At 44.2% G+C, this 27,756-nt stretch overlaps 1 protein-coding gene across 1 annotated transcript; it reads left to right on the forward strand.

Moving 5' to 3' along the window:
* Positions 1-254: 254 nt before the first annotated feature.
* LOC110487250 lies at positions 255-27,756 on the forward strand. The gene is made up of 14 exons (XM_036949086.1): positions 255-655; positions 11,054-11,214; positions 12,557-12,757; positions 13,011-13,136; positions 13,210-13,255; positions 13,344-13,434; positions 13,603-13,744; positions 13,856-13,960; positions 17,473-17,563; positions 18,295-18,328; positions 23,814-23,891; positions 24,225-24,327; positions 25,544-25,677; positions 25,838-27,756. The coding sequence occupies exons 1-14, from the start codon at positions 598-600 to the stop codon at positions 25,971-25,973; spliced, it is 1,506 nt and encodes a 501-aa protein (XP_036804981.1). The 5' UTR covers positions 255-597; the 3' UTR covers positions 25,974-27,756.

Here is a 27,756-nt window from a genome sequence, read left to right on the forward strand (position 1 = left end):
ACCAAATGTCCTTTAGGTAAGTAGGAACTGAAGTTTCAATATCCCGAAACAAGCATATCAAAACATGTTTCATTTCAAAGCTCCCCTGATAGTTTTAATGAAATTCACATCACAGTCCGCGGTTAATTTTAAGTTTCAGCTTTCATTTATTCATCTTCAGATGATATCTGAGTTTCATTATTGCTTTGCCAAGAGAGTGGTCGTGGCAGGCAGACACATGCCCACATGCAGGAAACGTTGCGGTCAAGCTAGTCTCGTGTAGCCCTACCTAACTATACAAGCTATCCATGCGCAACCACACTTAGGAACACGGTATCAGGTGGAACTCGGATTTGGACGAGAGAGCGCTCGTAAAGCTTAGTGTAGTGGCGCATAGATTCTGTCTGTCGGATAGCTTGATCATTTACGAGTGTCAGATGTAGCTCGTCCGCATTCAGGAAACGGCGCAGATAAAGGCAGTTGAACCAACAACGAAGATCGATTCACCCGGCGGTTAAACTGTGGGGTAACCGCGGTCAATACTGGCCCTTTTATCTAGTTTTAAAGTGATATACTTTCAGTGTTTTGTATATTTTGTATTCGAGTTGATAATGCTGGATGGTCGAACTGATGAAGTTCACAAGAGACATTTGCCGACTGCTGGGTATTGGAGGCGGTAAGTAAAAGTAACTGCGAGGCCACTTTAAAGTTATTGAACTCATAAATGTCTATGTATTTTACGTGTGTAGTGTTTATCGATGATCGATTTCTCGCTGGCGAGTCTACTCGACTGAAGACAAGTTACACAAGTTAACATGCTCCTATGCTGTGTGATAACCTATTGTGATCACAAATAGGAGTGATATTATTTTGTTTATGTTAGTCATGTATGTTCCTGTAAAAGGTTGCCTTGTATTTAAAGCGGCAGTCCGCAGTTGAAACCATAACAAGTTTGAGGGATGAAGTTGGAAACATTTAACCGCTCTCAAATTCATAGTTCGAGTTACGGATGTAAGAACGGATATCAAAATTATAGTTTTATTCATTTTTTGAGCCTGTATAGTGTTTGTTTACATATACTTTGTTTACAAACATTGGAGTAAAACAAGCTTATATTTTGGGTTCTATATATTGAATTAATTTAAGTCCAAAAATGTATGTAGGAACTGCAGATTGCCCCTTTTAAAAAAATATATATATTTGCTTTTGGGTTCCCGAGTGGCACAGCGGTCTAAGGCACTGCATCTCAGTGCTAGAGTCGTCACTACAGACCCTGGTTGGATGTTCCATAGGGCGGTGCACAATTGACCCAGCGTCGTCCTGGTTAGGGTTTGGTCGGTGTAGGCCATCATTGTAAATAATAATTTGTTCTTAACTGACTTGCCTTGTTAAATAAATAAAAATAAAACCTTATTTTTGCTCTCTCACTCACATAATCAGTATGTTTCTTCTTCAGTCCTTTGTGTAGGCTTTTCTGTCTCTGCTCTGTCTGCATGTGCCGACACGCCACATCGGAATCTGAGACTTTGTTTCCATTATGCTTACAAGACACGGTGCAGTGCACATAGCTCAGGGGACACAGTCCTCTTGGCTCCAGGGTTGTGTGTCTTTGTGGGACAGATCTGGTCCTGTGTAGCTCAGATGGTAGACCATGGGGCCTGTAATTCCAAGGTAGTGGGTTCGATTCCCGGGACCACCCATATGTAAATTGTATGCACGCATGACTGAAAGTCGCTTTGGATAAAAGAGTGTGCTACATGGCATATGTTATGACATTAACTCTGGCTGAAACTCTACCCTAAATGTAAGAGAACAAATTCAGGACTAATTCCAATAGAACGCAGTCACCAGTAATTCCCAGACTCTTGTTTAAATCTAAAGGCCTTCTGTTCACTAGTTCCTGGTTTAGTCTTTTGTCTCAAATGGGTGTCGTGGTGGTGAATTCAGGATGCTTCTTCTATAAGCCAAGGCCACAGAGGACTGTAGTGTGTATATGCCAAGGCCACAGAGGACTGTAGTGTGTATATGCCAAGGCCACAGAGGACTGTAGTGTGTATAAGCCAAGGCCACAGAGGACTGTAGTGTGTGTGTATAAGCCAAGGCCACAGAGGACTGTAGTGTGTATATGCCAAGGCCACAGAGGACTGTAGTGTGTAATGCCAAGGCCACAGAGGACTGTAGTGTGTAATGCCAAGGCCACAGAGGACTGTAGTGTGTAATGCCAAGGCCACAGAGGACTGTAGTGTGTAATGCCAAGGCCACAGAGGACTGTAGTGTGTATATGCCAAGGCCACAGAGGACTGTAGTGTGTGTGTATAAGCCAAGGCCACAGAGGACTGTAGTGTGTGTGTGTGTATAAGCCAAGGCCACAGAGGACTGTAGTGTGTATATGCCAAGGCCACAGAGGACTGTAGTGTGTAATGCCAAGGCCACAGAGGACTGTAGTGTGTAATGCCAAGGCCACAGAGGACTGTAGTGTGTATATGCCAAGGCCACAGAGGACTGTAGTGTGTGTGTATAAGCCAAGGCCACAGAGGACTGTAGTGTGTGTGTGTGTATAAGCCAAGGCCACAGAGGACTGTAGTGTGTGTGTATAAGCCAAGGCCACAGAGGACTGTAGTGTGTATAAGCCAAGGCCACAGAGGACTGTAGTGTGTATAAGCCAAGGCCACAGAGGACTGTAGTGTGTGTGTATAAGCCAAGGCCACAGAGGACTGTAGTGTGTGTATAAGCCAAGGCCACAGAGGACTGTAGTGTGTATACGCCAAGGCCACAGAGGTCTGTAGTGTGTATATGCCAAGGCCACAGAGGACTGTAGTGTGTATAAGCCTATGCCACAGAGGACTGTAGTGTGTGTATAAGCCAAGGCCACAGAGGACTGTAGTGTGTGTATAAGCCAAGGCCACAGAGGACTGTAGTGTGTGTATAAGCCAAGGCCACAGAGGACTGTAGTGTGTGTATAAGCCAAGGCCACAGAGGACTGTAGTGTGTGTAAGCCTAGGCCACAGAGGACTGTAGTGTGTGTATAAGCCAAGGCCACAGAGGACTGTAGTGTGTATACGCCAAGGCCACAGAGGACTGTAGTGTGTATACGCCAAGGCCACAGAGGACTGTAGTGTGTATACGCCAAGGCCACAGAGGACTGTAGTGTGTGTATACGCCAAGGCCACAGAGGACTGTAGTGTGTATACGCCAAGGCCACAGAGGACTGTAGTGTGTATACGCCAAGGCCACAGAGGACTGTAGTGTGTATAAGCCAAGGCCACAGAGGACTGTAGTGTGTGTATAAGCCAAGGCCACAGAGGACTGTAGTGTGTAGCTAGGCCTGGGCTATTGCACTCACTAACTGACATTGCTCAAGATACTCTACATGACCAAGATGCACTCTGCTAGACCAAGATGCACTCTGCTAGACCAAGATGCACTCTACATGACCAAGATGCACTCTACATGACCAAGATGCACTCTACATGACCAAGATGCACTCTACATGACCAAGATGCACTCTATATGACCAAGATGCACTCTACTAGACCAAGAGGCACTCTACTAGACCAATATGCACTCTGCTAGACCAAGATATAGGAATCGAACCTGCAATAATTGGGCCATGCTTTTAACAACATGTCAATACACACTTTTGTGAAACACATAGTGAACCCTTCCTTATATGTAGATACCTGTAATGTTCCACACTTCCACAGTAGACTAACAAGATGTATTTAAACAGTAATAATCCATACGCTAATTGTTACCCCCGATCAACAAGTTGCTAGAGAGAGAGAGAGAGAGAGAGAGAGCGGGCCGGCTGGGATATACATAACATTCCTCTCTTCCACAGTAAACTAGTAAACTAGTTAAACGTCATTCCCAGGCTATTTTCAGCACCTCTGATTCTGTCAGATGAAGGTGTTGCAACAGCATCCGAGCAGAGAGTCAGCAGACAATCTGGACGTGTCATCAGTCTACCAGGTCATCGTTGTTGTTGTTGTGGTATTCAAATAAGAGGCACCTGATCGCTGTCATCACACTGAAGAGGCCGTGTAGGTTTGACGATAACATCTGGGGCTGGCCGCGTTCCAAATGGCATCCTGTTCCCTGTGCACTCTCTGGTGGAATGTAGTGCACTATGCAGGGAATGGGGTGCTCTTTGGGACGCGCCTGGAGGAAGTCTTTTACTTTCAGTTTGATTGTCCTCTGACTTTTAGCTGAGAAATCCTCTTCCGTGATGACTCACTCATGTTTGGTCAAACCAGAAGGGTGTCTTTGTCATAAGAGAATAGAGGGAATAGATTAGAACTGATCCATTATACGACAGGGGAAACATGGATTTCTTGCTGACACAGACAGAACCCACCCGTCTGTTTCATTGGGCCAAGGGTGGTGATGAGGGTGATGAGGGTGGTATGGAGACGGGTTGTGTTGTGTGTATTATTTTTTGTTGACTGTGTGGTGGCTAACTACTAACAAACTGTTCCGTTTTGATTTGACTCTCTTCTGTCTTCTTCTCTGGTCTGTCAGCCTAAGGCATTCTGGGTGATGGGGGAGGGGTACTTTGTCTCTGAGTGGCAGGAAACCACAGGCATGCAGCCACCACTCTGTTGAGGGAGAGAGACAGAGAGAGAATTATAAATACCACCAATATTTATCTGTTTATCGTCCCCCGCTATTCGAACTACATCTATTTGCACATTGTTAAAACATAGCTGATAATATAACACTTGAAATGTCTATTTTTTTCAACCTTTTTAAGTGCAATGTTTACTGTTCATTTCAAATAGTTTTTTGTTTGATGTTGTTCAATAAATTTCTTCTTACTTGTTTATTTCACTTGCTTTGGCAATGTAAACATACAGTATGTTTCCATGCCAATAAAACCCTTTGAATTAAATTGAGAGACGCAGAGAGAGAGAGGCAGAGATGTTCAGAGAGAGAAGGAGTGGCAGAGGGAGTGAGACTGAGAGCATAGCAGAGAGAGAAGGAGTGGCAGAGGGAGTGAGACTGAGAGCATAGCAGAGAGAGAAGGAGTGGCAGAGGGAGTGAGGCTGAGAGCATGGCAGAGTGAGAAGAGAGAGAGAGGGGGAGGTAAAGTCCTTTCCCATCATTTTTCTGTTCCCTATCAAAGTAGTGTAACACAAACAGCTTCTCTGCTGGCCTTGGGAACCAGATTCACAACGTGGTTTTCATATCGCACAAGAAAGAAGGGTAGTTTTTCTGACAATGCTGCTGCTGCTTGTTTCTTAGCAGTGTAAGTCGTGTTTCAGTCATTGTTTATTTCTAACAGGCTCAGTAAAAATGTATGAAAAAAAAGACACAAAACTAACTAATATAAACTAATATGAGACGTTTAGACGAGGGTCGTTAAGTAGGGCACTGAAAAGTTTTGAAACGGAAATTAGTTTCTTATTTGAAGAGATCAGGAAGTACCTTCTAGCTTCTAAAAGTTTCCCCAGTTTTGTCACTACTGAACATGATCCAGGGAGGAGCCGTTGTGTGTTTAAGGGGAGTGAGCCGTTGTTGACCGAGGTAATCCAACATTCCAGAATGTTCGATAGAAATGCATTGTGTAGATATGATTGTCTATCTATCATGTCGAATAGGGCATGCTCTATATTATTCATTACATTTCTATCTGCAATGTTCTGCAATGTTACGGAACAAGAGCCCAGATGTCAGTCAGCCAGTCAGCCAGTCAGCCAGTCAGAAGTGCTGACAACGGCATGCAGGCTTAGCTCTCTGTCCTTGTGAGAAGCAAACATACTGGTTGGATCAGGCCCTTTTCCTGTGCTAACTTTGCAACTTGATTACTCCATTATGAAGATGGAGAATATCTCATTCCACACATGGTTTAACACTTGCGTCAAGATGAGGTTGTTTGAGGCTGTTTTGAGTATATTTGTCATGGTTGGAGTTGAGTTAGTCTGCATCTCTGTGCTTCTACACCTGCATTGCTTGCTGTTTGGGGTTTTAGGCTGGGTTTCTGTACAGCACTTTGAGATATCAGCTGATGTACGAAGGGCTATATAAATAAATTTGATTTGATTTTGATTTGATCTCAAATGGCTCCCTGCTCCCTTTATAGTGCACTACTTTTGCCCAGGGCCGATAGGGCTTCGGCATGCTTTGGTTCAGCTGGCGCCTAGCCCCACTCTGCCAGGTGAACCGAACGAGTGTGCTCGCGTGCTCCCTTAAAAGACCTTTGCTTAAAAGAAACCGAAAACGGTAATAGTATGTTTTGTTCATCTGGAGTCGCCGCAGCCAGTCTACACTTCCTCAAAATAGTTACAATTCATCGAACTCACAAAATCTGTCATTCATTTGGACTTTTTTTTTCCCTAAGGAGATCTTAGTCAAACAATTGTCCATTTAACTAAGATGTTTGGTGCAGTATTTTTCGAAGGGAAAGGGGATACCTAGTCAGTTATACATCTGAATGCATTTTACCGAAATGTGTCTTCCACATTTAACCCAACCCCTCTGAATCAGAGAGGTGCAGGGGGCTGCCTTGTTGTTGGCTAACTGCCTTGCTCAAGGGCAGAACGGCAGATTTTTCCACCTTAGGGATTCGACCCAGTGACCTTTCGGTTACTGGCTCAATGCCCTTAACCGCTAGGAAATGAGTGTTCTATAAATGAAGTGTTCTAACAGACACTTCATTGAAGAATCCCTACTGTTGACCAATAACCGATGAAGGGGTGTCGACTTCGGATTGCCTTGTGAAATGTTGTGCGCCCGTACAGCCACAAAAACACCTGCCGAAGACCAAAACAAACAAAAACATCACAGAAATACATGCACAAACTGTTTCTGCTGGGAAGAACACAGAGGCCTTTACATAGGGTAAAATAACATCCTATTACTTATAGGCCTGTTGGGTCCCAGAGGTCACACGCACGGACGCATACACACACACACACACACACAGGCACACACACACACACACACACACACACACACACACACAGGGTACACACGTTCCTCCTCTCTCCCGTTGCTCCTCTCTGGGTGTGTTTGAGTCTGGCTGCTAATGCCAAACAGATAGAGTTTCTCTTCCTTCCTCAGGCCCAGGCGACAGGCCTGCTGCTGGTTGGTCGGTGGTGGTTCTATTTCTGGACTTACAGGGATCCTTCTTTGAGGTGTGTCCCAAATGGCAATATTTCCCTATTTAGTGCACTTCCTTCGACCAGGGGCCATAGGGGAGTGGTAGAGGATAGGGTTTCATTTGGGATGCACCCCAGTTCTTCCGTCTCTGAACATCTGTTCTGGCTGCCGTCATCTCACAGGCTGACCGAGGTGCATGGAATCACAAGGCAAACATATTCCTTTAGCCCCTCCCCCCGCTGTTTTGTTTCCTGTCGAGAGAGAGAGAGAGAGAGAATTTGAAAACGAATTAAACAAATCCAGCATTGATAACACCCATATCTTCTAGGTGAAATACCGCAGTGTGTAATCACAGCAGCGAGATGTGTGGCCTGTTGCCATGAGAAAAGGGCAGCCAGTGGAGCACAAACAGCATTATAAATACCACCAATATTTATGTTTATCGTCCCTATACTACAACTATTTGCACATTGCTAAAACATAGCTGATAATAACACTTACATTGTCTATATTTTTTCAACCTTTTTGAGTGCGACGTTCACTTGTAATTTCTAATCGTTTTTTGTTGGAGTTGTTCAATTAGTTTCTTCTCACTTTTGTTTGTTTATTTCACTTGCTTTGGAAATGTAAACATACAGTATGTCCCCATGCCAATAAAACCCAATGTAAACATACAGTATGTTCCCATGCCAATAAAACCCAATGTAAACATACAGTATGTTCCCATGCCAATAAAACCCAATGTAAACATACAGTATGTCCCCATGCCAATAAAACCCAATGTAAACATACAGTATGTTCCCATGCCAATAAAACCCAATCTAAACATACAGTATGTTCCCATGCCAATAAAACCCAATGTAAACATACAGTATGTTCCCATGCCAATAAAACCCAATGTAAACATACAGTATGTCCCCATGCCAATAAAACCCAATGTAAACATACAGTATGTTCCCATGCCAATAAAACCCAATGTAAACATACAGTATGTTCCCCATGCCAATAAAACCCAATGTAAACATACAGTATGTCCCCATGCCAATACAACCCAATGTAAACATACAGTATGTTCCCATGCCAATAAAACCCAATGTAAACATACAGTATGTTCCCATGCCAATAAAACCCAATGTAAACATACAGTATGTCCCCATGCCAATAAAACCCAATGTAAACATACAGTATGTCCCCATGCCAATAAAACCCAATGTAAACATACAGTATGTTCCCATGCCAATAAAACCCAATCTAAACATACAGTATGTTCCCCATGCCAATAAAACCCAATGTAAACATACAGTATGTCCCCATGCCAATAAAACCCAATGTAAACATACAGTATGTCCCCATGCCAATAAAACCCAATGTAAACATACAGTATGTTCCCCATGCCAATAAAACCCAATGTAAACATACAGTATGTTCCCCATGCCAATAAAACCCAATGTAAACATACAGTATGTTCCCATGCCAATAAAACCCAATGTAAACATACAGTATGTTCCCATGCCAATAAAACCCAATGTAAACATACAGTATGTTCCCATGCCAATAAAACCCAATGTAAACATACAGTATGTTCCCCATGCCAATAAAACCCAATGTAGACATACAGTATGTCCCCATGCCAATAAAACCCAATGTAAACATACAGTATGTCCCCATGCCAATAAAACCCATTGAATTGAGAGAGCGAGACTGAGAGCATGGCAGAGAGAGAAGGAGTGGCAGAGGGAGTGAGGCTGAGAGCATGGCAGAGAGAGAAGAGCGAGAGGTGGGAGGTAAAGTCCTTTCCCATCATTTTTCTGTTCCCTATCAAAGTAGTGTAAGACAAACAGCTTCTCCGCTGGCCTTGGGAACCAGATTCACAACATGTGGTTTTCTTTTCGCACCAGAATTATTTTTTTCCCAACACCGTTGCTGCTTGTGTCACGTATACTCCCTCTTCGGCGCTCGAGGTCGTCTGGCTCATTATTACGCACACCTGTCACCATTGTTATGCGCATCAGCGCCTCATCAGACTCACCTGGATTCCATCATCTCCCTGATTACCTTTCCTATATCAGTCATCCCTTTGGTTCCTTCCCCAGGCGTTATTGACTGTTTGTGTTCCATGGCTGTACACTACGCGTGTGTCTCGTTCTGGTCTATGCTTGTTTAGTTATTAAAGATCCACTCCCTGTACTTGCTTCCTGACTCCCAGTGTAGACGGTACCCCTTGTTTAGTTATTAAAGATCCACTCCCTGTACTTGCTTCCTGACTCCCAGTGTAGACGGTACCCCTTGTTTAGTTATTAAAGATCCACTCCCTGTACTTGCTTCCTGACTCCCAGTGTAGACGGTACCCCTTGTTTAGTTATTAAAGATCCACTCCCTGTACTTGCTTCCTGACTCCCAGTGTAGACGGTACCCCTTGTTTAGTTATTAAAGATCCACTCCCTGTACTTGCTTCCTGACTCCCAGTGTAGACGGTACCCCTTGTTTAGTTATTAAAGATCCACTCCCTGTACTTGCTTCCTGACTCCCAGTGTAGACGGTACCCCTTGTTTAGTTATTAAAGATCCACTCCCTGTACTTGCTTCCTGACTCCCAGTGTAGACGGTACGGCTTGTTTCTTAGTAAGTCGTGTTTCAGTCATTGTTTCATTCTAACAGGCTCAGTAAAAATGGGATGAAAAAAGACAAACTAATATGAGACGTTTAGACGAGGGTTGTTAAGTAGGGCACTGAAAAGTTTTGACACGGAAATGAGTTTCTTATTTGAAGAGATCAGGAAGTACCTTCTAGCTTCAATCAGTTTCTCAAAGTTTCCCCAGAACTCAAATGTGTTTCACTTGAAATGAAACTGAATGAATGAGCGGTCAGGCTGGTTCCACCAGGCGAGCGTTTTCCTGATTGTGAGGCTTGAGTGAATAAGCCAGAAACAAGGACGCTGATGGAAATAAATAATTAAACCATTGTAGGCAGCCTCCCTGTATGCAGGAATACTATGGACCCTGCCAGGCCCAGCACCAATATGTCTAGGTTGCTTCTTAAATGGCACCCTTTTCCCTATGTAGTGCACTACTATTGACACTATGGGCCCTGGTTAAAAGTGGTGCACTACATAGAGATAGGGAATAGGGTTCCATTTGGGACACAGTTCCTGAGCACAAGGTACAGGAGGTTATCAGGGTCAGGTAAGGGAAGCACCCAGGTGGCAGACAGTGGGGTGTTTAAGGGGAAGGTTCTGTCCTGTCTGTGCTGCCCTCAACAAGCTACAGTTGGTCTGGATTGAACCTTTTTGTTAAATGTGTGTTCCAAATGTCACCCTATTCCCTATATAGTGCACTAATTCTGACCATGACCTAAAATAGTTTACTAAATAATATAGGGTGCCATTTGGGATGCACCAAATGAGTGTGTTGGGGGGAGGGGGAAGAGTCTCATTTCTTGTTGGTAAGGTAACGATACACTTCCTGTACGGATCCACTGGTCCAATATGTTTCCACCCAAAGAACAAAGGAGAATCTCTAGCAGCATGTACTGTGTTTTCTCTTCTCCTCCCTGTCCTCTTCATTCCTTCTCTTTTCCCTCCAGTCCCCATCTCAATGAGACTAACCTGTAGGGGAGAGTGGGGAATGTTGAGCCATTTCTTACATTCAGCATCACTACGTCAAGGGAAATATAGTATTCTTTCTAACAACAACATCTACATATATTTCAGGATGTTGTGTATCCCTGGAAAGAATCAGAATCCATTCAAACATGGATATATCTGGGCTGCTGCATCCACCTCTTCCTCCTCATCTTTCTCCTCCTCTTCCTCTCTCTTTCTCCTCCCTGTTCTCTTTGTTCTCTTCCAGCAAAGTCTCTAACTTTCTCAGTGAGACCAACCTGTAAAGATCATTTTACAAAAGTAACACTAAACAAACACCAAAGTGTTTTCTTTGGTTAATTTGTGTTCGATCTTTGGTTATGTGTGTTTCTAGATGGGCCAGGTGAGCAGGAGGAGATGGAGCGGGGAGGAGGAAGAGGAGGAAGAGGGGGTCCAGGTCCAGCCGCGGGTGGAGATGTCCTGAGTGGGGAGGAGGAGTTGAGTGAGGAGGAGAAGACAAGAAAGAGAGCAGAGAGACGCAGGGCTAAGAGAAAGGTGAGTGGAACACACACACACTTGTACTACGTCACACCTATACCACATCATAATCAACCTGGTAACACTTAAAATGAAGTTTCTCTTCTACCTGTGGAACCTGTAATAACACTGTCATTACTACAGTAACATTGTTGCTACATAGTCATTAAGAAATGTCTGTGTAATTAATGTTAATGAATAATTAATGACGTAATAGAGTTAAATAATGGAGTTGGTTTTTGATATTGCACCAGAGAAATAAGGAACCAGTGACTATTTGTTTATCTCTGTCATTCCTGGTCCACCTGTCATTATCTCTGTCATACCTGGTCCACCTGTCATCATTCCTGGTCCACCTGTCATTATCTTTATTATACCTGGTCCACCTGTCATCATTCCTGGTCCACCTGTCATTATCTCTGTCATACCTGGTCCACCTGTCATCATCATCTCTGTCGTACCTGGTCCACCTGTCATCATCCCTGTCGTACCTGGTCCACCTGCCATCATCATCTCTGTCGTACCTGGTCCACCTGCCATCATCATCTCTGTCGTACCTGGTCCACCTGTCATCATCATCTCTGTCGTACCTGGTCCACCTGCCATCATCATCTCTGTCGTACCTGGTCCACCTGCCTTCATCATCTCTGTCGTACCTGGTCCACCTGCCATCATCATCTCTGTCGTACCTTGTCCACCTGCCATCATTTCTGTCGTACCTGGTCCACCTGCCATCATTTCTGTCGTACCTGGTCCACGTCCACCTGCCATCCTCTGTCGTACCCGGTCCACCTGCCATCATCATCTCTGTCGTACCCGGTCCACCTGTCATCATCTCTGTCGTACCTGGTCCACCTGCCATCATCATCTGTCGTACCTGGTCCACCTGCCATCATCATCTCTGTCGTAGCTGGTCCACCTGCCATCATTATCTCTGTCGTACCTGGTCCACCTGCCATCATCATCTCTGTCGTACCTGGTCCACCTGCCATCATCATCATCATCTCTGTCGTACCTGGTCCACCTGCCATCATCATCTGTCGTACCTGGTCCACCTGCCATCATCATCTCTGTCGTACCTGGTCCACCTGCCATCATCATCATCATCTCTGTCGTACCTGGTCCACCTGCCATCATCATCATCTCTGTCGTACCTGGTCCACCTGCCATCATCATCTCTGTCGTACCTGGTCCACCTGCCATCATCATCATCATCATCTCTGTCGTACCTGGTCCACCTGCCATAGTCATCTCTGTTGTACCTGGTCCACCTGCCATCATCATCTCTATCGTACCTGGTCCACCTGCCATAATCATCTCTGTCGTACCTGGTCCACCTTTTACCATTCTCTCTTTACAGAGACAGAAAGAACGAAAGAAACTGGAGAAGGAGAAGAGCGCGGATGCTGAGCAGGAGGGAGAAGCGTCAGAGTCTGAGAGTGAAAGTGAGGAGGAGGAGGTAGAGAGGGTAGTACCTCCTGCCAAGAACAAGCCCACGCCTCCTCTCACTGTGTCTGGGAACAAGAGCAACCGCCAGCCCCCTGTCAGGACCCCAGAGGAGGTAGGGAAGGGAGGGAGGGAAGGACATGGAAGGCAGGGAGGTATGGAGGGGAGGATACACCAGAGAAACAAATAGATATAGGATAATAGAAAGTATTTATTTGTCTCTTTCTGTCTATTATATCTGCGTCCCAAATGACACCCCATTCCCTATATAATGCCCTACTTCTGAACAGAGCTATATGATTCTATGGGCCCTGGTCATAAGCAGTGCATTATAAGGGTGCCGTTTTGGTTTATATCTCCTTCTCTAGGAGCCAGAGTGGGACGTCCGCAGTGCGTTTGTGGCCAACGCTGCCAGTCACATCAGACCTAAAGCCAGGACCAGTGCAGGCCACGCCTCTAGAGAGAACAAGGAGAACGAGTCTAGGACCAGCGAGGTGCGGAGAGCTGGATACACACACACACACACGCGCACACAGAGGCAGTGTTAACTGAGTTGTCTCATTTCAGGTGGAGAGTTCAGACCCTGTGAAGAAGAAGGGAGCTTCACTAACAGGTGACATGATCACAATTGTCTCAGAATGATTATTTCTATTCACTGAAATGACCCCAGTTTAACACTGTATGTGTGTGGTCTCCTCTAGAGAAGGGTATTCAGCTGTTTAAGCAGGGCCAGTACTCTCAGGCTGTGGACATGTTCTCTGAGGCTATCCACTGTGACCCCAAAGACCACAGGTACACCTTAAAGCTTGACCTCTGACCCTAAATACAACGTATCGCACCACTATGCTCTCTGACCTGAAATTAGATTTCTGTCAACTTGTGTTTTAATGTGTCCTCTCTCTCTCTCTCTTTCTTCCTTCCCTCTCTCGCTATCTGTCTCTCTGTCTCTTTCTCTTTCAGGTTCTTTGGGAATCGTTCATACTGCTACTGGTGTCTGGAGCTCTACCCCTCTGCCCTATCAGACGCTCAGAGGTCCATCCAGCTCGCCCCTGATTGGCCAAAGGGATACTTCCGCAAGGGGAGTGCACTGATGGGGTTAAAGGTCAGTGTCTGAGCTCTCTACTGTGAACGTGAACATTCCTGTGTGTGTGTGTCTGTCTGTCTGTCTGTCTGTGAAATCTGACTCAATCTTCCTCCCCTCTTCTCTCTCCAGCGGTATGGTGAGGCAGAGGGGGCCATGCAGCAGGTGTTGAAGCTGGATCAGGACTGTGAGGAGGCCTCCATTGAGCTCTTCAACTGCAAGGTCCTGCAGCTTATGGTGAGGGGAGACTGGGGTCAGGGGTCAAATCAAATTTTATTAGTCACTTGCACCGAATACAACAGGTGTAGTAGACCTTACAGTGAAATGCTTACTTACGAACCCCTAACCAACAATGTAGTTAAAAATAAATTAATATGAAGAAATAAAAGTAACAAGTAATTAAAGAGCAGCAGTAAAATAACAATAGCGAAGACTATATACGGAGGGGGTACCGGTACAGAGTCAATGTGCGGGGGCACCGGTTAGTTGAGGTAATATGTACATGTAGGTAGAGTTATTTAAGTGACTATGCATAGATGATAACAGAGAGTAGCAGCAGTGTAAAAGAGAGGGTGGGGGGACAATGAAAATAGTCTGGGTAGCCATTTGATTAGCTGTTCAGGAGTCTTATGGCTTGGGGGTAGAAGTTGTTTAGAAGCCTCTTGGACCTACACTTGGCGCTCCGGTACCGCTTGCCCTGTGGTAGCAGAGAAAACAGTCTATGACTAAGGTGGCTGGAATCTGACCATTTTTAGGGCCTTCCTCTGACACCGCCAGGTATAGAGGTCCTGGATGGCAGGAAGCTTGGCCCCAGTGATGTACTTGGCCTTTCGCACTACCCTCTATAGTGCTTTGCGGTCGGAGGCCGGGCAGTGATGCAACCTGCTCTCAATGGTGCAGCTGTAGAACCTTTTGAGGATCTGAGGACCCATGTCAAATCTTTTCAGTCTTATAATGGGGGTGTGCTCAGTCCTCTTTTTCCTGTAGTCCTCAATCATCTCCTTTGTCTTGATCACGTTGAGGGAGAGGTTGTTGTCCTGGCACCACACTGCCAGGTCTCTCCGTCGGTGATCAGTGCTACCACTGTTGTGTCATTGGCAAACGTAATGATGGTGTTGGAGTCGTGCATGGCCATGCAGTCATGAGTGAACAGGGAATACAGGTAGGGACTGAGCACGCACCCCTGAGGGGCCCCCGTGTTGAGGATCAGCGTGGCGGATGTGTTGTTACCTACCCTTACCACCTGGGGGCGGCCCGTCAGGAAGTCCAGGATCCAGTTGCAGAGGAGGTGTTTAGTCCCAGGGTCCTTAGCTTATTGATGAGCTTTGAGGGAACTATGATGTTGAACTGTGAGCTGTAGTCAATGAGAATAGAATTCTCACATAGGTGTTCCTTTTGTCCAAGTCGGAGAGGGCAGTGTGGAGTGCAATAGAAATTGCATCATCTGTGGATCTGTTGGTGTGATATGCAAATTGGAGTGGGTCTAGGGTTTCTAGAATAATGGTGTTGATGTGAGTCATGACCAGCCTTTCAAAGCACTTTATGCCTACAGACGTGAGTTTTACGGGTAGGAAGTCATTTAGGCAGGTTATCTTAGTGTTCTTGGGCACAGGCACGATGTTGGTCTGCTTAAAACATGTTGGTATTACAGACTTGGACAGGGAGAGGTTGAAAATGTCAGTGAAGACACTTGCCAGTTGGTCAGCGCACGTCCTGGTAATCCGTCTGGCCCTGCGGCCTTGTGAATGTTGACCTGTTTAAAACCTCTTGGAACTACCCATCCCGGATCTGGGAGAATTGTCATCAACTACACTAATTAGCATAGCGCAAGGGCCAAATAATCTTACTAGACAATATTCATATTCATGAAATCACAAGTGAAATATAGTGAAACACAGCTTAGCCTTTTGTTAATCACCCTGTCATCTCAGATTTTGAAATTATGCTTTACAGCCAAAGCAAGACAAGCGTTTCTGTAAGTTTATCGATAGCCTAGCATAGCATCATGTCCAGCTAGCAGCAGGAAGCTTGGTCACAAATCAGAAAAGCAATCAAATTAACCATTTACCTTTGATGATCTTCGGATGTTTTCACTGACGGGACTCCCAGTTAGACAGCAAATGTTCCTTTTGTTCCATAAAAATGATTTTTATACCCAAAATACCTCCGTTTGTTTGTCATGTTATGTTGAGGTATCCACCGGAAATAGCGGTCACAACAACGCCAAATCCAAATTATATCCATAATATCGACAGAAACATGGCAAACGTTTTTTATAATCAATCCTCAAGGTGTTTTTCAAATATCTATTCGATAATATATCAACTGGGACAATTGGCTTTTCAGTAGGACCGAGAGGAAAAATGGCTACCTCTGTCTTTTACGCAAGAATCACTCTGAGAGCCCTCAGCTGGCCACTTACGCAATGTGGTCTTTTACGCTCATTCTTCAACATAAAGGCGTGAAACTACGTCTAAAGGCTGTAGACACCTTAGGGAATACGTAGAAAATGGAATCTGGTTGATATCCCTTTCAATGGTCAATAGGGATGCATAGGAAAACAGAGCGTTCAAAATAAGAGTCACTTCCAGATTGGATTTTCCTCAGGCTTTCGCCTGCATTATCAGTTCTGTTATACTCACAGACAATATTTTTACAGTTTTGGAAACTTTAGAGTGTTTTCTATCCTAAGCTGTCAATTATATGCATATTCTAGCATCTGGTCCTGAAAAATAGGCCGTTAGGATAGAATTATGGTCAGATTTGCCAAATGGAGGGTGAGGGAGAGCTTTGTATGTGTCTTTGTGTGTGGAGTAAAGTTGGTCCAGTTTTTTTCCCCTCTGGTTGTACATTTAACATGCTGATAGAAATTTGGAAAGACTGATTTAAGTTTCCCTGCATTAAAGTCCCCAGCCACTAGGAGCGCCGCCTCTGGATGAGCATTTTCCTGTTTGCTTATGGGGGAATACAGCTCATTCAGTGTGGTCTTAGTGCCAGTGGTGGTGGTATGTAGACAGCTGTGAAAAATACAGATGATAACTCTCTAGGTAGACAGTGTGGTCTACAGCTTATCATGAGATACTCTACTTCAGGTGAGCAAAACCTTGAGACTTCCTTAGACTTCCTTCCTCCTGGTGCACCAGGAGTTATTTACAAAAATACATAGTCCGCCGCCCTTTGTCTTTTATTTTTTAATTTAACTAGGCAAGTCAGTTAAGAACAAATTCTTATTTACAATGACGGCCTAGAAACAGTGGGTTAACTGCCTTGTTCAGGAGCAGAACGACAGATTTATTCTACCTTGTCAGCTCCTGGATTTGATCTTACAACCTTTCGGTTACTAGTCCAACGCTCTAACCACTAGGCTACCTGCCGCCCCAGGTCTGAACGACGACGCTGTTCTTTCCTGCCGATACGGCGTATAACCAGCCACCTGTTGATAATGTCGTCGTTCAGCCACGGCTCTGTGAAGCATAAAATATTACAGTCCTGTATGTCCCATTGGTAGTTTAATCTTCCGCGTAGGTCATCAATTTTATTTTCAAGAGTTTGCACGTTTGCTAACAGAATGAAAGGAATTGGAGGTTTATTCGATCGCCTACGATCGGGTCAGGCTCTAGTCTTTTGTTATAGGATAACTTTGGTGTTGATTGGTGAACTTGTGATGAGATTTTTTTTGTCTTTTCTGTTTTGTTCCTGAGATCTGATCTGATATCAGTTTATCAATTCACCCTTTCTCTCTCCTGTAGGATCTGGGTTTTGAAGAGGGGCAGAGTGTGTTGCTGTTGGAGAAGTTTACCACGGTGCAGGCTGCTCTCGGCTCCCCTGAGGCTGATAGAGGTATTGGGACAGGCTGTATTACCAGACCCCACCACAGGGGGCGTAGTATAAACATGCTGCACTACCAGACCCCACCACAGGGGGCATAGTATAGACAGGCTACTCTACCAGACCCCACCACAGGGGGCATAGTATAGACGGGTTGCACTACCAGACCCCACCACAGGGGGCGCAGTATAGACAGGTTGCACTACCAGGCCCCACCACAGGGGGCGCAGTATAGACAGGTTGCACTACCAGACCCCACCACAGGGGGCGTAGTATAGACAGGTTGCACTACCAGACCCCACCACAGGGGGCGTAGTATAGACAGGTTGCACTACCAGACCCCACCACAGGGGGCGTAGTATAGACAGGTTGCACTACCAGACCTCACCACAGGGGCGTAGTATAGACAGGTTGCACTACCAGACCCCACCACAGGGGACATAGTATAGACATGCTGCACAACCAGACCCCACCACAGGGGGCATAGTATGGACAGGTTGCACTACCAGACCCCACCACAGGGGGTGCAGTATAGACAGGTTGCACTACCAGACCCCACCACAGGGGGTGCAGTATAGACAGGTTGCACTACCAGACCCCACCACAGGGGGCATAGCCATTGCATTTAAAGAGTTTGATTTACCAAATATACTACAACAATATAGAAATACTTACTGTACATCTGACATTGATTTGTTGTGAGGTTCCATAGTAAAGTGAACCTTTTCCTCTTCCTACTGCAGTGGTGGACCTCTCCTCCCCTGAGGACTCTACTGGGTGAGTATGTTGAACTGGGTATCATACCTGGGTTGTTAGTGTGACTCTATACCATGTTATCCCATTGAGCTAAAGTCTAGGCATTAGCTTCGGGAGCTAACCTTGTCTGAGACATGAAGATTCATGTTCTCTCGTCATTTGAGACCAGCTTTGTTGACCGAGGCCACCACTCTGTTTGTTATCTAGTCATTTGAGACCAGCTTTGTTGAGGCCACCACCACTCTGTTTGTTATCTAGTCATTTGAGACCAGCTTTGTTGACCGAGGCCACCACTCTGTTTGTTATCTCGTCATTTGAGACCAGCTTTGTTGAGGCCACCACCACTCTGTTTGTTATCTCGTCATTTGAGACCAGCTTTGTTGAGGCCACCACCACTCTGTTTGTTATTCGTCATCTAAATGGTCCTATAATACATCATGTAATTTACATCCCTACAGTTCTAGAAGCTATAGACGGTCCCAAATGGCCCCCTATTCCAGGGTTTCCGTCAGGAAAATGTTGCGCTGGACATTTGCCAAGAAGCATTTGAATTTACCGGACATGTGAGAAATTTAATGGACCTCATATGCATTGGGTGCTTCAGCTGATTAGGGCGTCCACCATCTGTCAGAATGACAGAAATCACATTTACAGTAAATGATGGTAATTCATATTAACAGAACATGCAAGTCGAAGATGCAACAATGTGTGGTAGTTATTACCACATTCTGATTCTCACTGTGAAGATGTTAGAATAACTGTCCAAATGTACTTTTCCTCAACCAGACGAGTAACAAACAGCACAATAACTAGCCTGTCAATCTACTATCCCCCATAGGAGAAACGTTCACCTGTTCTATTGGTCAACTTGTGGAGAAAGAAATAGCCTATACCAAACACTCTGGGACAGTTGTGGGAAGATAGATCACAAATTGCATAGTCGATCACCAAGCATTTCTGTGAAAAACCCAACGATAAAGCCTTGTGTTCCTATAAACATTTTGGGGTTTCGCGCTGTTGATGGTAGGTGCACTTGATTCAGCAGCCCTAGTGCCGGGAAGGCAAAGTGTTTCCATTTTAAACCATTTCATGTGTCTAAAGGTAGAACTCCGCCTACTCGGCAGGCCCAGAGAGCAAATCAAGTGCACCTATAGGCCTACCGCTGCCCAGTCAGATAGCTCAGATCACCGAGTCTGCACAGTTTCCTCGCTCCATAGACTGTAAAAAGAAGCCTTGAACTCACAGCAAAGTTGATCCTGTGAGATTTCAAAACGTTTAAAACCACGAGTAGAGAGACAACGAATACAGCAGAGAGCTGCTTTTTTCTTGACTGAGTTCATGTTTAAGTTGTTATTCAGCACTGTCAACACTTAGTTCATCCGTTTTATAAGCCATAAAATGCAAGTGTTTTCAATAAGCTTGCGTCGTTGTTATTTCTCTGGTCATAGGAGTAACAACATTTAATTGGTTCATGAGGCAGAAGTAATGCAGTGCGACTTAAGCCTCACCATCAGCTGGAAGACTGTGTCCCCTTTTCTCAGCTGAAGGAGAGAGAGAGGAGGGACGGAGAGGAGGGACGGTGAGTCGGGTGAGAGGCAGCCTCCGCTGCTCCTTCCCTCCCCTCAGACTGACCATCAGATGCAGGCCATCAGTACAGTACAAAAAATAAGCAAATTATTATGCTCACTCAGCTGTGCCTCACAAGCAATAGAACAAATGATATATTACCAGTGTGATCATATACCTACAATTTTTGAAATGGTCTGAGAAGAACAACATTGGCAGGCCAATTCAAGCGCAGCCAATATGCAGTGATGATATATAGGGCCTATAGCCTACTGTACAAACCTCATTGCTACAGATCTGTGTTTAATTAGTTAATGTTGCAAAAGGCTTATGTTTAAGTCATGTTTTTAAAAATCTGAGCGGTAGATCTCGGCTTGCCTTTTGACTCCGTGATCTTGACTCAGAAAAGGTTGTTGACCGCTGGTTTAGATTAAAATGTTAAACTATTTTTTCCTCACATTATAAATGCAACAATGTGCACAAGGCAGTAGGCGATGCGTGAATGTTTGTTCCATAATGACATTAGCGGGAGAACACCATTGTCAAAAGAGCACTGCACATGCGAGTGGTTTCATGTGACAGAGATGAAAATATCTGTTAGAAATTTTGAGAGGGGACATCTGATATGCAACAACTAGCATGCGTTGCTGGTATGACTAGGATTGTGCCTTTGTTTACTGGACGAGAAAGAAAGTTGATATAAAATAATTGCCTCCACAGGCTAGGCTACTTTGACGCAAAGTAAGACATGCCTAATAATGTGTAGTAAAACCAGGGGTTGGAACCGGTTTGGGGAACAGACTTCGAAAATGAAGAACAGAACCAGAACTAAGAACGAAAGTGATCAAGGGTTTGTTCAGTTTCCTAGTGTACTGTAGTGGAACTGAGAGTCATGATCAAGGGTTTGTTCAGTTTCCTAGTGTACTGTAGTGGAACTGAGAGTCATGATCAAGGGTTTGTTCAGTTTCCTAGTGTACTGTAGTGGAACTGAGAGTCATGATCAAGGGTTTGTTCAGTTTCCTAGTGTACTGTAGTGGAACTGAGAGTCATGATCAAGGGTTTGTTCAGTTTCCTAGTGTACTGTAGTGGAACTGGAAGTCATGATCAAGGGTTTGTTCAGTTTCCTAGTGTACTGTAGTGGAACTGAGAGTCATGATCAAGGGTTTGTTCAGTTTCCTAGTGTACTGTAGTGGAACTGGGAGTCATGATCAAGGGTTTGTTCAGTTTCCTAGTGTACTGTAGTGGAACTGAGAGTCATGATCAAGGGTTTGTTCTGGTCCAATGTTAGTTAAGCCAACTCACTGAAGTTCAGACATTCAAAGTTCCTTCATAGAAGCTTCTCCTTCGCAGGTATGATTCTGTGGGCCTAATTCAGATATTGCATGTCATCACTTTATGACCAACTCCCTTCTCACCAGTGTATTTTCAGTCACATCTAGCACCCTTCTCTACACTTGTCTGTCCAATGCATGTACTTAGCTTGTCCGCTGCATAGCAAGCTGCTCTATCCATTGGTGAATTCATTTAATGTCGAGCTAAATGTAAATATATATATATATATTTTAGAGGTTTTAAAAGGAACGATATAAACAGTTACTTTTGTTTGAACCGGTTCAGAACATTATTTTGCTGGTCGGAACAGTGGAGCGGCACAAACAAAATAATGGTTCTGTTCAGAACGAATAGATTGGAAAATGATTTTGGTTCCAACCCCTGATTTAAAACGTTCAGGTTTCAATCAATTAATTAAGTATGTTTTCAAAATGCCTACTGCCTCCATCTCATTGCAAAGTGGTGTGTGACGAGGTGATGAAGCCGTCTTGTTAATTTGCTGTTTGAGGAGCTGTATCAGCATCTCTCCTGCTGTCTGACAGATTTACCTCTCAGAGGCTCTGCATCTGTAGGCTGTACGCGTGATAAATATAATGCATTACGAATATACTGTACACGTGCCAATTTAATTCCACTGAATTATGCAAATTAACCTATAGACTGATAAGCATGTCCAGTCCAATGTATTTAGATCATCTGGTATTTCCAACAATGAATAACGCTTTTTAGCCTGTTTCACAATGGGATTTTTTTCTTCTTCTCCCGGACAATTGGCCAATGGTAATTTTATTTATCGGCTTTTCATTTTTTTTAATCGGCCAAAAGCCGGCTATTACTGGCTAATGGAAACCCTGCCCTATTCCCTATATTGTGCACTTCTTTCGACAAGAGCCCTATAGGCCTTGGTCAAAAGTAATGAACTACAGTTGAAGTCGGAAGTTTACATACACCTTCGCCAAATACATTTAAACTCAGTTTTTCATAATTCCTGACATTTAATCCCAGTAAAAAAATCCCTGTTTTAGGTAGGATCACCACTTTATGTTAAGAATGTGAAATGTCAGAATAATAGCAGAGAGAATAATTTATTTCAGCTTTTATTTCTTTCATCACATTCCCAGTGGGTCAGAAGTTTACAGACACTCAATTAGTATTTGGTAGCATTCCCTTTAAATGGTTTAACTTGGGTGAAACGTTTCGGGTAGCCTTCCACAAGCTTCCCACAATAAGTTGGGTGAGTTTTGGCCCATTCCTCCTGACAGAGCTGGTGTAACGGAGTCAGGTTTTTAGGCCTCCTTGCTCGCACACACTTTCAGTTCTGCCCACAAATGTTCTATAGGATTGAGGTCAGAGCTTTGTGATGGCCACTTCAATACCTTCGTTGTCCTTAAGGCATTTTGCTTTGGAAATATGGTTGGGGTCATTGTCCATTTGGAAGACCCATTTGTGACGAAGCTTTAACTTCCTGACTGATGTCTTGAGATGTTGCTTCAATATATCCACTCATGATGCCATCCATTTTGTGAAGGACACCAGTCCCTCCTGCAGCAAAGCACCCCCACAACATGATGCTGCCACCCCTGTGCTTCACGGTTGGGATGGTATTCTTTGGCTTGCAAGCCTCCCCCTTTTTCCTCCAAACATAACAATGGTCATTATGGCCAAACAGATCTATTTCTGTTTCATCAGACCAGAGGACATTTCTCCAAAAAGTACAATCTTTGTCCCCATGTGCAGTGGCAAACCGTAGTCTGGCTTTTTTATTGCGGTTTTGGAGCAGTGACTTCTTCCTTGCTGAGCGGCCTTTCAGGTTATGTCGATATAGGACTCGTTTTACTGTGGATATAGATACTTTTGTACCCGTTTCCTCCAGCATCTTCACAAGGTCCTTTGCTGTTGTTCTGGGATTGATTTGCACTTTTCGCACCAAAGTACGTTCATCTCTAGGAGACAGAACACGTCTCCTTCCTGAGCAGTATGACGGCTGCGTGGTCCCATGGTGTTTATACTTGCGTACTATTGTTTGTACAGATGAACGTGGTACCTTCTGGCGTTTGGAAATTGCTCCCAAGGATGAACCAGACTTGTGGAGGTCTACCATTTTCTTTCTGAGGTCCTGGCTGATTTCTTTTGATTTTCCCATGATGTCAAGCAAAGAGGCATTGAGTTTGAAGGATTGGCCTTGAAATATATCCACAGGTACAACTCCAAATCAAATTATGTCAATTAGCCTATCAGAAGCTTTCTAAGGCCATTTTCTGGAATTTTCCAAGCTGTTTAAAGGCACAGTCAACTTAGTGTATGTAAACTTCTGACCCACTGGAATTGTGATACCGTAAACTATAAGTGAAATAATCTGTCTGTAAACAATTGTTGGACAAATTACTTGTCATGCACAAAGTAGATGTCCTAACCGACTTACCAAAACTATAGTTTGTTAGCAAGAAATTTGTTGAGTGGTTGAAAATGAGTTTTAATGACTCCAACCTATGTGTATGTAAACTTCCGACTCCAACTGTATATAGGGAATAGGGTGCCATTTAGGTTGCATTCATAATGTTGTGGTGTTATGTTGCTGTAATGAATGTGTTTTTCCTCTTATCCTCAGGTCCCCCTGTCCCTCTCTCTGGGTGGGGAACGTCACCGTGGACCTCACTGAGAAGCACATATGGGACCTTTTCAAAACGTACGACCACCATGCCCCATTTCCATCTGTTTTAGTTCAGTAGCCTGACCTATCTATCTCCATATCCACTGCTTAGGCTTCTCTTGCTGTGACTTTCTTTGTTTCTGACATGGTGTGTGGTGATAATCATCAAGAAACATAACATTAACACCTTAAATGGTTCACTCAAAATGGCCGCCGGTCCACCATTCTAACACTATGACACTTATCTGTTTGTTGAGTTGGAATGGTGATCATTATTCTTTTACCTTCTAATTCTATGTTTTTACTGTAGGTGTGGGGAAATAGAGAAAATGTAGAACTCAGAATTAGTATCAATGTTCTGTACCATAGGTGTGGTGAGATAGAGAGTATCAGAGTTCTACACGAGAGATTCTGTGCCTTTGTCAACTTCAAGAATGCCAACATGGCCGCTCGCGCCTTGGAGAGGCTCCAGGTGAGTGATGGGATGAAACATAATGCTGTCTAAATGCCTTCAACTATGTGAGTTGTGCTTTCAATTCCTCAGCTTGAACTTTAGGAGTGTGTACTTTTGGGACTATGCTATTGTACCTTTGCAACTATGCTATTGGTTCCATTGCACTTGTGGGACTATGCTTTTGGTTCCATTGTACCTTTGGGACTATGCTATTGTACTTTTGGGAGTATGCTTTTGGTTCTATTGTCCGATTGGAAATATGCTTTGGGTTCGATTGTACTTTTGGGACATTGTTTATTTAACCAGGAAAGTCAATTATTAATAACAAATTATTATTTACAATGACTGTGAGACTAAAGGCCTTGTGTGAGTACGGATAACCCCTCAAAAAACAGTTTACATCTAATTAACATAATAGTCCAAATCGCCTAAAAACCTGTCCGTTCAAGATAGAGATATCAGTCCAACGCAAAGGTGGCAGAGCGAGAGTGATGTTTGTCAGACCATGAGACATCCCGAAAAACGAAAACATCTGTACAAAAACATGATTTAAAAATAAGTTTGACTAAAAGGACAACACAGACAGAAGACACTGGCAACAGCTCAAATACACCAGCAAACAGTGTGTGTGTGTAGTGTAAAACAACAGGCTTCCTTACATAAGGCAATGCAAACTAGTGACATGGGGTGACAACTAGAAACAGCTACACGGCTCAACAACCTGTTCATCTATTTAACCTTTGAACTCCTCCAGGGACACCAGGTCCTGGTGTTTTAGGTTGGCCCGGAGGGAATTCAAGATCAGGAGCTGAGTAATGAAAGGGACTATTAGCATAAAACACGATTGAGATCTGAGCTTGTATTATGTGTTCTCATTTTGAGCTAGAAGAGCAATGTTTCTTAACTGAATAAGAATGTACCAGGGTTTGAGGCTGCGTGTTGCTACTGATGTACACCTGACAGCACTGTAGAGATCACAATGGTGAGTTAGACGTCTCTGCATGATACACAGAGTCAAGAGCCTTCAGTGTAGAGCTTGAGTCTTGCACATAAATAGTATCAAAATTGTTCAACACAGAGAGAACTCCTTTCTGGCAGCAAAGGAAAAACAATCTTTGTGCCGGTAATTAAACCCAATACGTTGTTATTGTTTCCATTGTACTTTTGGGACTATGCTATTGGTCCTATTGCATGTAGTATTTTGAATGTGCCTGCTGTTTGTCCTCCTGTCCAGGGTGTGGAGCTGGAGAGCACCAGGCTGGTAATCAGGTACCCAGACCGCTGGATGCAGAGAACCCCTCCCTCTCCTCAGAGGACCAACTCTATCGGCCTCAACACCTCCTCAGCCTCCCAGTACGACTCCACAGGGTAAAGACATCTGTCATTCAACACATCATTATGAGTTATTCTAAAGTGTTACCAATCATCTCATATTAACTTTTGAAATGTACAAAGTGATGGAAGGAGGAAGCAGGACCACAGGTGCAGGTGTTTATGTTTTCATACTGTTTGTCTCTCTCTCTCCCAGGACCAGGAGGATGGCTCCCATCAATGGTGATGAGTGTTTCTTCTGGAGGACCACTGGCTGTTTCTATGGTGACAGGTGTCGCTTCAAACACAAGCCTGACCAGAGAGGAAGAGACAGGAAACCATGGCAACCCTGACCACCATGACAACCCTGACCACCACGCAGGGACTGGATAGTACAGAGGGAGGAGAATGATGAGGATGAGGGACTGTGTCCCTACTTTAAAAGGGAACAGGAAGCTGGGGATGAGGGGGGGGTGTCACCCCGTTTGTAGTCCTCTGGCACAGACCACAGATCCCAGACAGAACACTAGACATATATACTGAGTGTGTGAAGTGTCAATCAAAGTGAAGAGGAGTGCACCTCTGATTTCCTTCCCCCTCTCCCTCGGCCTGAGCTGTGAAACATGGAAATGACATCATCATTAGAAGTTGAAGGGATCTTTGCCCAGTGAACCTCCTCTATGATGACCATGTTGTAGACACTAAGGGGGATAACATCTGTTGTTATCATGTGTTTTACTGTGTATGTATGGTCATGTGACTGGACATGTGACCTGAATGTGTCACTTTGAGACTCAGTGCCAGCCTGATGCCATAGGGTGCCAAGTAATTGTCCCTACAGGGGATACATAAACAATGCTTTTTAATTGAATATGGGGCATGTTCCAGGCAGACTAAATTGCAGTCACCTGCCTTCTCTCACAACACCTGGATAAGTGTTTGTTTAAGATGTCAGCTGACCCAATCATGATATAGCAAACTGATGCAGGACTGCACAGTCAGTGACGTGGCACACAACCATGAGTCAGTCTGGAACGTCACCAGTGTCCATGGGTGTTCTAACATCCAGACCACCTTAAATGAAACAAGTAGTGTACTACTGTGGATATTGGAACAAGACCCATAACACCTTCCTAATATTGAGTTGCGCCTCCCCCTTTCACCCTCAGAACAGCCTCAGTTCGTCAGGGCATGGACTCTACAAGGTGTTGAAAGCGTTCCACAGGGATGCTGGCCCATGTTGACTCCAATGCTTCCCACAGTTGTGTCAAGTTGGCTGGATGTCCTTTTGGTGGTGGACCATTCTTGATACACACGGGAAACTGTTGAGTGTGAAAAACCCAGCAGCGTTGTAGTTCTTGACACACTCAAAGCAGTGCGCCTGGCACCTCATACTCTACCCCATTCAAAGGCACTTAAATCTTTTGTCTTGCCCGTTCACCCTCTGAATGGCACACATACACAACCCATGTCTCAATGCTTAAACATCCTTCTTTAACCTGACTCCTCCCCTTCATCTTTAACCTGACTCCTCCCCTTCATCTACACCGATTTGAAGTGGATTTAACAAGTGATCATAGCTTTCACCTGGATTCACCTGGTCATTTATGTTATAGAAATTGCAGGTATTCCTAATATTTTGTACACACTGTTCGCTCGGTGGACTAATACATGTCTGTTCAGTGGACTAATACATGTCTGTTCAGTGGACTAATACATGTCTGTTCAGTGGACTAATACATGTCTGTTCAGTGGACTAATACATGTCTGTTCAGTGGACTAATACATGTCTGTTCAGTGGACTAATACATGTCTGTTCAGTGGACTAATACATGTCTGTTCAGTGGACTAATACATGTCTGTTCAGTGGACTAATACATGTCTGTTCAGTGGACTAATACATGTCTGTTCAGTGGACTAATACATGTCTGTTCAGTGGACTAATTCAATTCAAGTTGACTAAAGTGACAATATGAGGAGCACAGAATGATTGATTGAGAGCCTCAATGTAAAAAGACAATCTGTCTGTATCCTCTCAGCATGTGGGGGAGCTGAGTGTACAAATGACTACTGGTTTATTATGTTAATCAGTTGTATTCATTCATAATAAAGTACAGTTTTATCAGATCAGATGAA

This window comes from Oncorhynchus mykiss, chromosome 17 (assembly GCF_013265735.2).
Source record: "Oncorhynchus mykiss isolate Arlee chromosome 17, USDA_OmykA_1.1, whole genome shotgun sequence".
NCBI classification, from domain to species: Eukaryota; Metazoa; Chordata; class Actinopteri; order Salmoniformes; family Salmonidae; genus Oncorhynchus; species Oncorhynchus mykiss.

What these genes read in the sequence shown, in the direction of transcription:
- LOC110487250 (XM_036949086.1), top strand. Translation starts at nt 598, where the DNA reads ATGGTCGAACTGATGAAGTTCACAAGAGACATTTGCCGACTGCTGGGT. An exon ending in ACGAGTCTAGGACCAGCGAG is followed by an intron (nt 13,137 to 13,209) that starts GTGCGGAGAGCT and finishes GTCTCATTTCAG; the next exon opens with GTGGAGAGTTCAGACCCTGT. An exon ending in GCGCCTTGGAGAGGCTCCAG is followed by an intron (nt 24,328 to 25,543) that starts GTGAGTGATGGG and finishes CCTCCTGTCCAG; the next exon opens with GGTGTGGAGCTGGAGAGCAC.